Source organism: Medicago sativa, chromosome 1, assembly GCF_051527215.1.
Source record: "Medicago sativa cultivar Bolivia chromosome 1, Bolivia_mono, whole genome shotgun sequence".
Taxonomy (NCBI): domain Eukaryota; kingdom Viridiplantae; phylum Streptophyta; class Magnoliopsida; order Fabales; family Fabaceae; genus Medicago; species Medicago sativa.
Genome location: NC_140749.1, coordinates 2,852,428 through 2,869,092, shown reverse-complemented (window position 1 = coordinate 2,869,092; position 16,665 = coordinate 2,852,428). Strand labels below are relative to the sequence as shown.

The 16,665-nt window shown below is 30.9% G+C and overlaps 2 protein-coding genes across 3 annotated transcripts; both read left to right on the top strand.

Annotated features, from left to right (window-relative positions):
- The first annotated feature begins 560 nt into the window (after positions 1-560).
- LOC146951732 (protein PSK SIMULATOR 2-like) lies at positions 561-6,252 on the top strand. Of its 2 annotated transcripts, none has more exons than XM_085754624.1 (13): positions 561-613; positions 802-1,065; positions 2,136-2,449; positions 2,566-2,658; positions 2,783-2,873; positions 3,230-3,323; positions 3,437-3,534; positions 3,691-3,760; positions 3,860-3,957; positions 4,262-4,378; positions 4,558-4,634; positions 5,175-5,219; positions 5,388-6,252. In XM_085754624.1, exons 2-13 carry the CDS (start codon positions 823-825, stop codon positions 5,830-5,832), a joined length of 1,785 nt encoding a protein of 594 aa, XP_085610750.1. In that variant the 5' UTR covers positions 561-613; positions 802-822; the 3' UTR covers positions 5,833-6,252. The 2 variants fall into 2 exon arrangements, with proteins under 2 accessions (XP_085610750.1, XP_085610741.1); XM_085754615.1 differs by having other exon boundaries at positions 3,857-3,957.
- An 8,139-nt stretch (positions 6,253-14,391) lies between these two features.
- On the top strand, positions 14,392-14,962 carry LOC146951731 (caricain-like). The gene is made up of 2 exons (XM_085753521.1): positions 14,392-14,711; positions 14,830-14,962. Exons 1-2 carry the CDS (start codon positions 14,462-14,464, stop codon positions 14,934-14,936), a joined length of 357 nt encoding a protein of 118 aa, XP_085609647.1. The 5' UTR covers positions 14,392-14,461; the 3' UTR covers positions 14,937-14,962.
- The last annotated feature ends 1,703 nt before the right edge of the window (positions 14,963-16,665 follow it).

The window sequence follows — 16,665 nt, the reverse complement described above, 5'->3', positions numbered from 1 at the left end:
ATACAAAAATGTTTTACTATACTTTGAGTTTTATTTTTATTAGAAGATTAAATTGATCTGCCAGAAACTTGTGAATGATTAAATTTTATTTTTATGCTAGATTTAAAAATCTTTCATCAATATTATGACCCTTGAATCGCTCGCGAGTTCATGATCCTCCAATTCGTTTCAAATTTGAGTTGTCTTTATTTATATTCGTCAACGACGGTGTGAGACATATTAGGTGATTCTCTCTCGTAATCAATGAAAAACATGTGAGGTACTCTCCCCTTTATTGATATTTTCTCCATGCGCAAGAGTCAAAGATTTGACCACTTGTTTAATCGGTCAAGTCCCTTTCCACTTAAACGAATTCATGTTTTTTTTTTGTTTTTTTTTTCAATAATAAGTTAATATATTTCGAATATTCAACCGATGGAATATCCTTCTTATGCTTGCCATTCCCATTTAGTCAAACTCATTCGTAATTTCCCAGCCACTCCCATCATTTCTTTTTTATTTATCTCGTCCAATTAATGTGACTCCTATTTGAAATATAATCCTCGTGTTCAATAATTCTTAACTAAATTTCCGTTTTGGACTTTGATACTACTCTCTTCTAAACACTAAGCAGGTACACACATGCATACATGCTCCTAACTCCTTCAACTTTTTTGTTCTCAATTCATATCATAAGATATGCATGTCATCAACGTGTTATTTCTTTCATTTCAACCAAATTCAGTTGGTCTTTATTTTTCATCTTAGACTTAAAATTGTTATAAAGTCACTATATAATATATATTATACCAATTTGTGCAGGTTTTGAATATTTTTACAAAAATGGGATCGGTTTGTTCAGCTGGTAAGGCAGAGAAAAATACAAATAATGATGAGATGGAAGTGTCTGTGGGGAAACTTAACAAGTTAAAGAGCTTTGTAAACAGAAATGGAAATTGTTATTCAAACTCAAAGGTTAGTACTGATCGTCGTAAAAACCAGAAGAAGCGAAATTTTGGATTATTTTCGAGGGAGTTCAAACTAGTCGACGATACCACCAATCTCAATGTAACAGGGAAAAAACAGGTAACTCCCTCTCGTTAAGATGTTGAACCATATACATATACTTTGTTTAACTTTTTTTTACTTATATTCGAGGACGGAGGGAGTATGTGCAAATTATTCTCCTAAAATGAAATGCACAATAAGGATTTATTAACTATATGTCATGTTTGTGGTCTAATGAACAAGTTATACAATAAAAGTGATTGAATATGATTGGACTTCGACACCGAAGACGCCTTTAATATGAAGTATAAGTGCTATATAGGTTTAAAGAAGTTCTAGTAATATCATACTTGACAACATGATAGTTAAATATGATTTGAACTTGGATGTCTGTGTAGAAAGTATTTAGATGGTGTATGCTTATTTTTTCCTTTGTAAGTGGTATAATAATGTTGCATTAAGAATGAAATTCTGAGGTAATCAGAAACAATCTTCTAATACATAAAGTGTTGCTTTAAAAGTTAATGATTTTGTCTCAATAACTCTATTCTGATACACCGAAAAGTCTTACAATATTTGAGAATCGAAACTAAGGACGATTAACAAACACGTACTCCCCTCAACCCAGTGAAGTGTCTTTCAACTAAGGACAAATCTATGAGGGCTCACACAAGATTCAAAATGGACAGTACTTCAAAAATGCAGTGCAGCCGACTTGAGGTCTGAATATCGGCACTGTCTGAGAAGGAGGGTCTAAGCCACATACGAGAGCTAACAAACCCTTTAGTTCCTTAGCCTCGACTAGTGACAACTCTTCCATTACACCAAAAAGTGACACATAGCTTCATAATTTAGGCTAAGGATGGTTTATAACCACCTATGAGACGCCTTTTAACAAAGGACAAAGCCATGAGAATTTACGCTAGACGCTTTACCCAAAGCGGACAATACCTCATGAAAAAAAGAAGTTGCAGCGGACTAATGATTACCCTGCATCTGCAGTTTATATTCACTGCAAACTGTATAGTTAAAGTCAACTAGTTGCTTCTTTAATCTTTTATTCGAGTTCCTGAAATGACCTCTCACATTCTGTAATCGGAATTTTTCCCAAGTTTCACATTTTGATTTATGGTGTCTTTCTTTTATAGGCCTCCCAAAGAGCGTCTTTTCTGGGAAGAGCTAGTGAGAAAGCAGTGGAAGTTCTCGACACACTAGGAAGTAGCATCCCCAAATTAAGCATCAGTGATGGTTTTATCACTGGCATGGTTCCTAGCAAGAATAAAATATCTATGTTGGCATTTGAAGTAGCCAATACAATTACTAGAGGTTCAATTTTGTTTCATTCATTGTCTGAAGAAAACATTCAGTTACTTAAAAATGAGATTTTACAATCAGAAGGACTGAAAAATCTGGTTTCTACCGATACAAAGGAGTTGATAAGTTTTGTTGAGGCTGATAAAAGGTTTTCACTTGTTCATAACATCATAAGTTTTTTAATGAGGCTTCAAAATCCTATCATGGATTTATATTTTGTTTTCCCTTATGTTCATTATCTTTGAATTTTTGGTTAATTTGCAGGGAAGAATTTAATGTTTTCTCCCGAGAAGTAGCTAGATTTGGAAATATTTGTAAAGATCCTCAGTGGCATAACCTTGATCGATATTTCTCACGGTGAGTTTGGTTGATTTTACATGCTAGCATAGGACAAGACTATATAGTATATCATTCTGAAAGAAATAAAAAAATTATCATTAACATTTTGGATTATATTTTCATATCACATAAACAATTTCAGATTAGATTTCGATGCCTTGAGCAACAAACAACCTAGGGTAGAAGCAGAAAAGACAGTGCAGGACTTGTCCTCTCTAGCTCAGAATACTGCTGTAAGCAAATTGTAATTTTAAATAAAATTTTGCTTCTGTGGTTTATCTCTTTGGTGAATTGATTCAAAGGAAAGAGAGAAAACATTATGTCAATATTTCGGTTATCTACTTATCTTGCATTTCGTGTAGACTGCTTGGTATTTTTCTTTCTTATACAGTACCTTACAGTTCAAAAATATTCATTTTTGTCGCATACCAGAAAAAATTTATTCATATTTGGCAAGCGTTTTTAAGCTATTATCATTGTTGTTTAGATTACTAATGTTTCCTACTTCTGATGGGGTTAAAGTTCTGTTTTTTCCTGTCAATTTTTTTAGTTCCTTCTTTAAATAAGTATTGTTATTTCCTCGATGTAGGAATTATACCATGAGTTGAATGCATTGGACCGTTTCCAACAAGATTATAACCAAAAGGTTAAGGAGTTGGAGTCCTTAAATCTTCCTCTCAACGGTTAGAAACTTCTATAAAATAGTTTCACCTAAAAAAAGTTGCAACTCTCAGTATCAATGATTAATGTAGTTTATCAGAATTTGCTGAAATTTTCAGTTTTCTTATTATTGTAGGGGAAGGTCTCGCAGCTTTTCATAGTGAGCTTAAGCATCAAAGGAAGCTTGTGAAGAGCTTACAAAGGAAGTCCCTTTGGTCAAAACATTTGGAGGAGGTATATCAATAGGATTCTAATAACAAATTTAAAAGTTTGCATGAAGGAAAAGTTCCTCATTTGAATATATCATTGTTGAATAAGTTTTCTATAGAATTTCAGTATTTTGGCATATTTTACAATAGTGGACTTATTCTGCATATGTACCTGCTACAGATCGTTGAAAAGCTTGTTGAAGTTGCCACACATACACATCAAGCAATTTTTGAGTTCCTTGGAAAAAATGGTATGGAAACATATCAGATTCATACATGAATTCTAGAAAATAGGTGATTCTGAATATTAATCTACAAAAAAAAATGATGTGATTGTGGACTTTTAGCAGGTACGATCGCAGTCAAAAATCGTAATGGACCTGAAAGACTAGGCGAAGCTGGTCTTGCACTGCACTATGCTAACATTATCAATCAGATAAATGTGATTGTAAGTCTGCAATTTGTAATATGCTAATCTATTTAGTGGAGACTAGGAAGTAAAGTTTTAATTAACAATCGCATTGTAGTCACGTGCATGTGTGATATTTAATGTTGCAGAAAATTGCGATAAAATACGACTGATGTGACCTAAAATGTGATTATATGAGCATAAAAATATCTATGTTGCGGTCTAGATCGCAATCCCAAAATTTTAAAAATCCTAGTGCAAAGTAGTGACCCTGCAGGCAGTAGTTTATCTCTTTATTTTGGTTTATGTATAAATATAATGTTGGTTTGTAACTTTATATCAGGCATCACGCCCAACCATTCTTCCTCCAAATATGAGGGACACATTGTATAAAGGTTTGCCCAATAATATTAAGAATGCCCTTCCTTCCCGGCTGCAAAACGACGATGTCATGAAAGAGGTAAATATCACTTCTCACCGTGTTACCTAAAAAACATTGAAACATCAACCAAACTTTATAGATAGAAAAAAGCAAAATCCATCTCTAATTTTATCGCTAAGTGTTAAAGATGCTAAATTTAGCGACCAATTTGATATTTTAGTACTACTTGGAATATGCTAATTGGAAATTTTATGTAGCTCTCCATTGCTCAAGTCAAAGCTGAAATGGATAAGATTCTTCAGTGGCTTACTCCATTTGCCACAAATACGACCAAGTAAGATAATGTTATTTTTCTTGGCCCATGAAAATTAGGAATTTGACTTTTCTCTAAACGAGGTCAGTGTCTATGTGCAAAATATATATCCTCTAAGTTATATGTTACTCAACATATTAACATTTTGATCCAATATAAGACTTCTAACTCACACTTTGATCACCGACGAAATGACACATACACTCTTTTTATTTTGTAAGACACTGACCTCCTTTCTATCACACACATCTCTTTCTATTTGTTAAAATATATGAGATGTATGATGCATTTGTTATCTAAATAGACATGTAGTAAGTTCTTTCAGAAAAGGAAAAAAAAGAAGACATGTAGTAAGTGTAACTTTCACAGCAAGTAACCGTAATGAGTGTTCGTCCGAAAAGTCAAAGGGATATGGATCATTTCTGCTAATGCAATTTACCCTTTTTATTATAATTTAAAACAAAATAAATGGAAAAAGCAGCACATTATTCCCCACTTTTTCTTCAAAATTGATACCTTATAAATTACTTATTCAATATTTCTTATCCATGTATGTTGCAGAGCACACCAAGGTTTTGGATGGGTTGGCGAATGGGCAAATGCAAGGTAGGTTGGTTAGTTTAGTGCATCTTTAAATTGATGGTGCATTTGGCAAAATTACAGTAACACCGTGATTTTGTTTAATCCAAACATACACTAGTTGTACTTGTTTTATAGGGAAACTAGACTTGGCATTTAGTTTGTGATTATTAATTTTTTATGTGGGTTTTGCAGTAATGAGTTTGGAGAAATGACATCAGGCAAAGAAAGCAACCATATTCGTCTTCACACACTTCATTATGCCGAAAAACAAAAGATAGATTTTCATATCCTCGAACTATTGGTTCGGCTTCACCAATTGGTTACCTTTGTAAGATACAGACACAATGCCACAAGACCAATGTCTAGTACACGAACTTCGTCTCCAAATAAGGGACTTCATTTTCAGTCAAAGATGTTGCAATTCATATCATTGAGTAAGTTGTCTGAAGAAGATAGAAAGCTGTTGGAAGAGGTAACTACAAGGAAATGGATTCCAGGAATTAGCAAAAGTGAAAATCTGGCTGGGACAAACAAAAAGGAAACAATGGTTTGGCATTTTAGCAACAGTGTTGGGAGTTCACCAGCTAAGTGGTTCTTTGCTACAAAATTGAGCTTGGATGTTATGGATGGCCTATAACATGCTTTAAATAAAAATATTATGGGTCAATTTTGACAACCATTACCAATTTTTTTTTGTTGTTGATAAAATACCAAGTCATATTTTTTTAAAAAAGAAAATCAACTTTACTTATTTAAACCAAGACCTTGGTCCTTGTGAGCTTAGCTCAATTGGTAAGGACAGTGTATAAAATATGCAAGGTCCAGGGTTCAAAACCCCGGCCACCAAAAAAAAAAAAAAAAACCAAGGCATTGTCTTATAGTTTGATTTGAAATGTATAAGTTACTTTTGTATAGGAAAGAAAGCAATATAGACCACTTTTTTGGTATAGGAGCACTTTCTTCTCTTTGATGCTTTTGGAGGATAATTGTAAAAAGAATATATGCTTGTTTTTATGCTCGATAACTTATATAAATTCCATCCACGTTTACTTTTAAATATTTATGTGCAAATTGAGATTAAATAAAAGGGATATTCGACCCACCAAACTAAAAAAAAAAAGAGAAAGCACTCCTCTACAAACACCTACGATTTATGTGACAGTACAATAAATCATTGATAGTATAGATAAAGGAGACTATTCCAAGTTTGGTTTTTGATTAAATCTACCACCTGAATTTTTGTAGAGAAAATAAACTCGTTTCTTGCTTTTCAAATTCACCACATAACTAAATGTCATATAGACAACAGCCCAATATCCATCTTCTTTTGAATATTATAAAAACAAAGTCTAGCACAAGGAGATCCTTCGGCATCACAATCTCTACCGCCAATGAAAAATCACATCATGTAAACAAAGATGTCGAAGAAATAATTGTCACGAAAACATTATCACCTTCGAAGGAGCATAACTTTCCGACAATTTCCCCAACACTTTACCTTTTTTCCATCTACGTTGGGCATTTTATAAAAAAAAAAAAAAAAAAAATAGCTTAGAAAGTTGGGTTTATAAGTAAATATATCTAAGATTAGTTGATATTCAAACAATTCATTGTTCCTTGGATGTATATGTCACATGCATGGGTCTCTGTTTGTCACATTAGTATTTTTGTAACAGTCGATCAATTAAATTTTGCAGGGATAAAATAAACAAAAATGTACAAGGACTAAAATTGTAAATCTCTACATTGGCAAAAACTAAAAAAAGAAATGTCGTGTATACAGTGCAAATTTGCACAGAAAAATCTATGATAAATGTAATCCGTCCAAAATATAAATGAATGAATATATTGTGTTTGCAATTTTTTGAGGAAAAAAAAATGTTGGATTCGCATTTGATGTACTTGTAAAAAGTACAACAAAATATTAATTAAACCATTAGTATTTTGTTGTACTTTCTAACTTGAGGGGGACTATTAGTTCATACATTAGTTAGTTAGTTGATGTTTTGTTATCTATTAATTAATTAGTAATCATTTTTCTGTTTTTACTTTTACTTGTTCCCAATTCTGTTGTAAGGTCATTCATTTTTTCTGCCTTGTAATTCTCTTTCAATTAATTGAAACAAATGCACTTGTATTCTCAAATAATTAGAGTCTTCAATGATGATTACAAAGTTTACAATTCATGTAATTTGAAGAGTCATTAGACAATTAGGCTCTGTTTGGTAAAAATAGCGGATAGCTGATAAGCTAGCTGATAAGCTAGCTGATAGCTTTTAGCTGATAAGCTAGCTGATAGCTTTTAGCTGATAGCTTATAGCTGATGACTGATGACTGATAGCTGATAAGCTAATTGAAGTGTTTGGTAAAAATAGCGGTTCAACTAGCTGTTAGATGTAAAATGACATAAAAGGACATTTTTATTCATACTATAATTCATTATTATTATTATTATTATTCTTATTCTTATTATTATTATTATTATTATTATTATTATTATTATTATTATTATTATTATTATTATTATTATATGTATATGTATATGTATTATTAAATATTTACCAACAATGCATAGTTACATAATATTATCTTGAGTAATTTTATTATACTGAATTGTTATAGTTACGTAATAAGACTTTTTTTGAAGGAAGTTACGTAATAAGATTTAACAACGAAAGTAATATTCAGCTTTAAAAAAAATGAAAGTAACATTCTTATAGGAAAAAAAAAATCGAAACGTACTCTATAAAAAAAACTATGGAAGGCATTTTCTCAAAAGAAAAAAAAGACGGAAGCGCAACTGATAATTATTTCATAACTATTTTAGTTTGAGTTAAAAGGATAAAAGTGGACTTTAAATAAAAGCATAAGGGTAAAACTGGAATTAAAAGTGAGACGCTATAAGCTATAAGCTCAAACGCTACTTGAAGTAGCTTCTGAAAAATAGCTTATAAGCTCATGGAAATTCGTGAAATAAGCTATAAGCTCGTTGTAAAAAATGTTACCAAACAGAACTTATTTTGTCAAACGAGCTTATAAGCTATAAGCTATAAGCTATAAGGTAGTTACGTGGCCTTACCAAACAGTGCCTTAGAGGCTGCTTGCAGTCAAAGTTAGAACAGTGACAATTAAACCATATATATAATAATATAAACTCTCTTTTTCATATCCATTTGGTATATATCTCCACAGGAATGGTTACAATTGCTGGCAACTAAGCAAAAACAGTAGTAATCAAGTTGCTGCTACCTGCTAGGATTCGAGGAAGCCAGCATACTTAAATAACAAAATTCAATTGAAATTCAAGCACACTTTTGTTCCTTACACGTGGAGTCAATTTGACTAAATTTATTGATTAAATTTGGTCATGAATATTTAAATATGTATTATAATTAGATGAATTCTTATGAACAACAATTTCTTGGAAATTAAGTTTTGAATTACAAAATTTCATTCACTTGATTTTTATGTTTATAATGATCATTGTTATACCAACTTTTATACTCCATTCGAGTATGAATCATATCAACAGTATGAACAACATCCTTCTAAGTTCTGAGACGAACGAATATCAAAGATGGAAGATATCTTGGACCAATTCATGCAAGTATCCATGATAAATCAGCAAAGTAACGATCCAAGATTAAAAAATTTTGTCATGTACGTTGAAGATGATGGGTGTACAATTAGCTTATGCATCAAAAAGCATGGAAGGCCAAACCAACGCTCATTTTGAAGAGATTATTATGTCATTTTGAAGAGAGAAAAAAAAAAGGAAACACAGAGATACCTAGAGAACAAGGATCTAACAAGGATTGAAGGTGGATTCGCAAGATTCATTGAGAAATCAAAAAAACAAGGATTCATACATGTATTGGATGATTGACTGTGAGTTGTGATGGTTGTCCACCAGATCTGCAAAGCTTCTGCTCCAAAATATGCCTTAGGTCTTAAAATTCATGAACCCTAATTTGTTAAACTCCTTTGAATATCAATGAAATTCTAGTTTTTATTCATATTACTTTATGTTTAATGCTTTTTGTATGTTTATCTTCAACTACTAACCCTAGCTTTATGAATATGCAAATTGATCTTAGAGATTGAATGACAACTAACCCTGGCTTTTGACTCTGATCTAGGTAATAAGTTTAACCTAAGTAATCAAGCTAGAGATAGATCATTATTAGGTTATGACATAGGGATTAACGTTTTGTTAAAACCTCCAACGGTTTCGAATTCACTTAAGAGATTAAGGGGTTGTTACTTGCGGGGAGAATTATAGGAAGAGATTGGGTAGAGTTACTTTGTTAATCTGTCGTGAAACTAGATAATCATTGCTTGAATTAGGAGTACAAATTATCATAGGAGAACTTCGAAGGATTCGAAGGTCTTAACCATGCGGCTCTCAAATTATCTAAAACCAATCTTTTATTGTTTTTAATCAGTTTATGTTACAAATATCAACTTGACTGCCTAGGGCACCATTGAATTTAATACATCCTTTTTAATAATGAAATTGCTAAGTAGAAGTTAAATACAATCCTCGTGGATACGAATTTTTATTACTTCGATTGAATTTGGTACACTTGCCAAATATCTATCAAGTTTTTGGCTTGATGTCAATTCATCTCTTTTCTTCTCATCTTTGCAAAGCTTCCATGACAATGAGTAGCTAAATTTGATTTTGTTGGGATTAAATGTAATCAACTTTATTAGTATGTATTTCCTTTGATCATGTTATTACATGATTCTAGTTATTCATGATATTGATGATTATCCTTGCTTTTAATGCTTCAATCATATGGATTTTAATTGTTATTGAGAAATACCATTGAATCTAGCTTATAGGATAATATATGTCAAACACTAAACTCTAGAAATAGCTTTTGGGTTTAATATCTTAATGCTATCATATTGGTTAATAGGCTAAGAAATCATCAATTAACCAATACGATTAAACCCACAATATTATTTAGACATAAATGATGTTTGCCGAGCAATATGTGATAATATCGAGTAGTAATTAGAATATGTAACATTAATGAATACATATGAAATAGGTTGATGAAGTTTAATCCCAACATACTTATTTCTCTGTTTACTCGTACCATTTACATTTTCATCGTTTTCAAGCTTATGAAATCAAACACCTTAAAATTTCATCACTTGGAACAATATTAATTGTTGATCGACTTAAATATCGCACTAGTCCTTGTTGAGACAATACAAAAATATTTACTTTTGATCTTACATCAGGGGTCATAGTTCATGTTGCAAGTTCGATTTCAATGCTAGCTATTTTATTGGTTATTTAAACCTTAAATTCTTTTTGCCTTCAGATTCCTATCAATCTAATTTGATGTCGGTTGTTCTAAATATATTAAGACAAGTAATGTGTAATGAACGCTTGTAAAAGTAAAAAATTAATTTATATTTGTATCATTTTAATATTATTTTGTTAATTTAATATATCTAACAATTGGTAAATAATGTCTATATTAAATATTATCTTCAACACGCACGCACGTGCCCGCGCGCGCGCACACACACAGATATATATATATATATATATATATATATATATATATATATATATATTAAAAAGGTCACACACTAATGGAGTTGATTATAGCGAAAGAGTATATACTCTCACAATGTGACAAATCAAAGTTTGATTTCTAGTTAACAAAATACTCATATTTAATTAGTGTCTGCCACACATCATATAGAATTACTTAATTTGTAGCTGATGAGTTGTATGTAGTATTTTAAATATCTTTCACTGGAATGAATTTTACAAGTAATCACAGTCACATAATTGCCATAAATCAATTTTCTGATTTAACTTAAGAAGAGTCGTCTGAATCATGTGTCATAGACGAAGACGACGATTTATCTGATTTTCAATGAAAAAAGATCGTCACATATCGTGTTCCTGATCTACAAAATAAACTCAAACCAATAATTGATTGGTTTTGCTTTGTTATGGAAAAAATAATTAATTCCTTTTATTTATTTTTGTGTTTCTTATTTATTTATTTATTTATGCTTTGCATATATTTTGTTTTACCGGTCATGGATGGTCACCGGAGAGATTTGTAGCAAAAAGATGGATGGTGTAGTAGTTTTTTTTACAATTAAGGTTGAAATGTCAAGACTATACAATTGCTACCTACTTTCGTCCTTCAAGACCAAGAGGGAATCTTTCATTATCTATACAATTGCTACCTACTTTCGTCCTTCAAGACCAAGAGGGAATCTTTCATTATGAATGGTGAAGTTTTTCTTCCTGATTCAGTTGACCAAAGGAACGCAGACACTGTGACATCGGTCAAGAACCAAGGGAACTGCGGTAACACTCTTTGTAATTTTTTTTAAAATTTTAATCTAATGTTTACCGCTCACTATATGCTAAATTGCAAAATTAGCATTAGTTATGTGTTTATATGATGTTTTGCTTCATCTCCATAAACCATAACAAATCAAGAGATATAACGCAGTCAAAAGTTCCATCATACAATTCATATATATAAAAAAAACTTACCATTTGGATTAACAAATGAGTGGTGATCTATTTTGATTTGATCATGAAAAACAATTGAGTCATGATCCATTTTTTGATTGGTTGTTGTAAAATAGATGAATCGTACTCAATTTTGATTAGATGATAAAAAACATTAAATGAATTTGACAATGTAAACATGACATGTGTTCTTTTTATTTGATGACATGTGTTCTTTTTATTTTGTGCAACTAAAAAATAAAAATGAAATAAAGACACTCATAAATTTTTAAAAAGAACACATGATCATGTGTGTATTAACTTAAGTTAGTGAAGGTTTTATGACATCTTCTTCAACTAAAAAATAAAAATGTAGCTTATTATTACAATTGTTTTCATGATGATCTTCTTTTTGGCATATGCTTGTTCTATTGTTGATCCAACAACACTCTCTGAATCATAATTATCTTTAATACTTTCAGAAGCATCCATTGATAAATTGTTTCATGATTGGATGTTGGAGTATAATCGGACATATTAAAGCAGCGAGGAGATGAAGAAACATAGAGAAATATTCAAGAAGAAATTGGAACATGTTGAGAAGTTGAAGAATGAAGGTAATTTTTTTTATCTAGTTTAGGGCCGGCCCAAGGGGGCTCAAGTGGTATGTAAATGATGAGTCATAGTTTATATTACAAGTTCGATTTCAATGCTAACTATTTTATTGGTGATTTGAACCTTAAATTCTTTTTGCGTTCAGATTCCTATCAATCTAATTCGATGTATGTTGTTCTAAATATATTAAGACTAGTAGTGTGTAATCAAAGTTTGTAAAAGTAAAAAATTAATTTATATTTATATAATTTCAATATTATTTTGTTATTTTAAGATCTCTACAATTGATAAATAATGTCTATATTAAATATTATTTTCAACACACATGCGCGTGCGCGCGTGTACACATATATATATGCTTTTTAGTTTCATCTTGTATTTTTTATATAAAACAATTGACAATATTTTGTTTTAAAAACATCTCACACATTCTCTCAAGAGAAATGATATCTTGTTTTTTATACTGCATTAAGTAATCTTATTCGAGACATTATTCAACGTGATATCTTGAGTACGTCTTATTATACTTCAACATCCATTCTTGAAACAATAAATCAATGAATGCTTCTGATGGAGATGATTGTGATTCATAAGAGGGTGTTGTTGTTGTTGGAGACTCGGAAGAACAAACATATGCCAAGACCAAGAAGATGATCATCATAATAAGCTTCATTTTTTTTTAAATCAAGTTGATAGGTAGCGTAGAGGATGTGAAGAGAAATGAGAGATGCTGCACCTATATATATACTAATGAGAGTATATGGGGTCGTTTTCATTTGAATAGTTGTATATATTCTTTTTCATCAAATTTGAAGAATTATCAATGCATTAACATTACCCATTTATATACTATTAACCTTAAAATACATATCTCTTAGATGGTAAATTCTTATCTACCAACTAAAGAAGATGGATAACATTACCCAACCAAGTTGACAAATGTATAAGATGGATTCTTTGTTTTAAATTTTTAATTAAAAAAATTAAAATGAATATGGACTTAATTAACAAGTAATTTGACTAAAACTAAGTTTTAAATTGAATTTACATCAAATTTGAAGAAAAGAAAAAATTGCCTTTGATTACATAGTAATCGATCGATTGAAAGCATTTAACTAATCTATATGTCTTCATCGTGTAGTTTTATCTTTTTCCTTTTCTCCATCGAGTATAACACAATATTTCTTTCAACATACAATTGAACATTAGTTTGATGAGGCATTTTAAAGAAAATTTCATCAGCGTAAGAGAGAACATATTGAATTAAGTTAAGCTTTATTGCATCTCTGACAGATTGAATTGTCAGGCAATAATCCTAATTCCTAATTGATAGAGACTTCATTTCATAAGACAATTAGATAGTTATAATTCAAATGCCACAATACTCTTTTCATAAATTAAATTAGATAGCTCTGGAATATCAGTGGTTGCTTTCTTGTGTGACAAACTTTTAGCAAAATTACCTAATTCCTATGAAAATTTTAAATTGCAGCTAGGATGAATTATTCCAACCAGAAAATGGGAAGTTTAATCTAACTTGAGCACTAGAGTCAGCAACTCAACTGCCCCAATACATAATACAATTGCTACCTATTTGCTAACAAATCAAGATAAACGCACCAAATATATAGATATTGATTGACATACACTGCTTGAAAAACACTTTGAGTTAATTTGACTAAATTTGTTGATTAAAATTTGTAAATGAAGAATACTTTTTTCAACCACCTATTTTTCATTTGACATAAGCATAAATATTAGAATAACATAATTAGAATAAAGATTGGGGAAGATGTGCAAATCAACAATGAGAAATAGACATCTTAAATAGGCAAAAAATTATAAAACAAATGAGTGTCATGATCTATTTTGATTGGATCATGAAAAACAAATGAATCATGGTCCATCATTTGATTGGTTGTTGTAAAATAGATGAGTCATAATCAATTTTGATTGGATGATAAAGAAACATTAAATGAATTTGACATTGTAAACATGAAATGTGTACTTTTAATTTGATGCTAGGACATTTGTTTATTATATTATAGAGATAGAGATAGAGATAGAGATTATAGAGATAACCCTAATCCCATATTCTCATTAGTATATAGTGTGTCATCTCTCTTGACATCCTCTTCAACTAAAAAAAATGAAGCTTATTACAGTTTTCATGATGATGATCTTCTTTTTGGCATATGCTTGTTCTTCTGTTGATGAATCTCCAACAATAACACTCTCTGAATTTGAATCATATCCAACACTTTCAGAAGCATCCGTTGATAAATTGTTTCATGATTGGATGTTGGAGCATAATCGGACATATTCAAGCAGCGACGAGATGAAGAAACGTAGAGAAATATTTAAGAAGGAATTGGAACATGTTAAGGAGTTTAACAAAGGTAATTTTTTATCCATCCAGTTTGTTTTAGTTTCAATTCAATAATCGATGAGAATGAGATTATCAGTTGTATGTAGTATTTTAAATATCTTTCTCTTTCTATGGAATCAACTTCACAGGTAATCACAGTTACACAATTGGCATAAATCAATTTTCTGATGAAACTGAAGAAGAGTCGTCTGAATCATGTGTCATAGAGGACGACGACGAAAGGTATTTTCAATGAAAGAAGATCGTCGCATAGCGTGTTCCTGATCTACAAAATAAACTCAAAACAATGATTCATTGATTTTGTTTTGTTATGGAAAAAATAATTAATTCCTTTTATTTATTTTTTGTGTTTCTTATTTATTTATGCTTTGCATATATTTTGTTCGCCGGTCATGGATGGTCACCGAAAAAAGATACATGGTGTAGTAGTTTTTTTTTTTTACAATACACAATTGCTACCTATTTACTAACAAATCAAGAGATATAACGCAGTCAAAAGTTCCATCGTATAATTCATCTATATAAAAAAAAAATTACCGTTTGGAAAAGTGTTCTTTAAATAAGCTTTAGATCTTTAAAATGCAGTAATCTCCAAGAAAGAAAAAATAAGATGAATCCCTTTTTCAACTATTGATAGAATTTGGCACAAAGAGGCGAAAGACAACGGGAAGAGCTCGAAACACCAATTGCCAACCATGACAAGAGATTAAGGAGGTGTATACACCAAAAAGATTATTAGCCAAAAACAAACAGATACGAGATAAGCAAATCTTTCTTGAGTCCACTAAGGTTCACGCAGACAGTTGGAGTGTCAGAACCAGTCAAAAACGCATGGTACTTGAAAATTCCACATTTTGCTTGTGTTCCATGTTTAAATTGCCACAACCAAAGCGGCAATCTTCACGGGTGCATGTTTTGAGGCAATGTAACATGCGTTGATAAGTAAAACATCGCGAAATGTGAAGAAACAGACCAAAAGTAGGGTGCCACGTACACTCGGCAACAATACATTTAGAGTGACCAATATAAAAGAGAAAAGAAGAAAAAGATCAGTATACTCCAATTGACAATATGAATAACCAACATAGTCTGTTATGTAATTCTTATCTATACAAAAATCATGAAGCCATGGTATCCAATTGAAATTTGATATTGTAAATTTTGCTCCTGGTATGTCCTATAGCATGTTCATAAGTCTCTTCTCTTTTATTTGAAGAAGGAACATTTTTTTCTAAAAAAGGTAAGTTAATTTGCAAGTTTAACAAAATATGTATTCATAACAAATTATGTATTCATATTGATCTTTTGCATTGAAGGTCTGCTTCATAGATTGAGTTTTCATAATCATGCAAAGAAAACATAGATGGACTAAAGTTGGATTTTCATAATCAACCAAAGCATCAACTTCGATACTTTTTATTGAGTACCCTACAATTTAGTCAAACTCATTCGTAATTAATGTGATTCCTATTTGAAATATAATCCTTGTGTTAAATAATTCTTAACTAAATTTCCATTTAGGACTTTGATTCTACTTTCTTCTAAACACTAAGCAGGTACACAGATACATACATCCTCCTAACTCCTTCAACATTTTTTTGGTCTCATATCATAAGATATGCATGCCATCAACGTGTTTTTATTTTTCATCTTAGACTTAAAATTGTTATAAAGTCACTATATAATATATATTATACGAATTTGTGCAGGATTTGAAATTTTGTAACAGAGAAAAAACAGGTAATTCCCTCTCTGTTGATTGATTGTACTAATAACTTGGTTGTGTTGTGAACGATAATTAGTACTACCCCAGTCTTAAATATGAGCAAAATAAAGTCAAACAAGCTTGTAATACATAGTGTTGTTTTATAAGTTAATAATTTTGTTTCTATAACTTATTTGCGAATCGAAAATAAGGACGATTAACAAACATGTACTCTCCTCAACCCACTGAAGTGTATTTC

Bases quoted from the DNA above. Each gene is read 5' to 3' on its own strand.
- LOC146951732 (XM_085754615.1), top strand. From the start codon at position 823: ATGGGATCGGTTTGTTCAGCTGGTAAGGCAGAGAAAAATACAAATAAT. The intron at 1,066-2,135 runs GTAACTCCCTCT...TTTCTTTTATAG, and splicing joins ATGTAACAGGGAAAAAACAG to GCCTCCCAAAGAGCGTCTTT. The intron at 2,659-2,782 runs GTGAGTTTGGTT...AAACAATTTCAG, and splicing joins CTTGATCGATATTTCTCACG to ATTAGATTTCGATGCCTTGA.
- LOC146951731 (XM_085753521.1), top strand. From the start codon at position 14,462: ATGAAGCTTATTACAGTTTTCATGATGATGATCTTCTTTTTGGCATAT. The intron at 14,712-14,829 runs GTAATTTTTTAT...TCAACTTCACAG, and splicing joins TGTTAAGGAGTTTAACAAAG to GTAATCACAGTTACACAATT.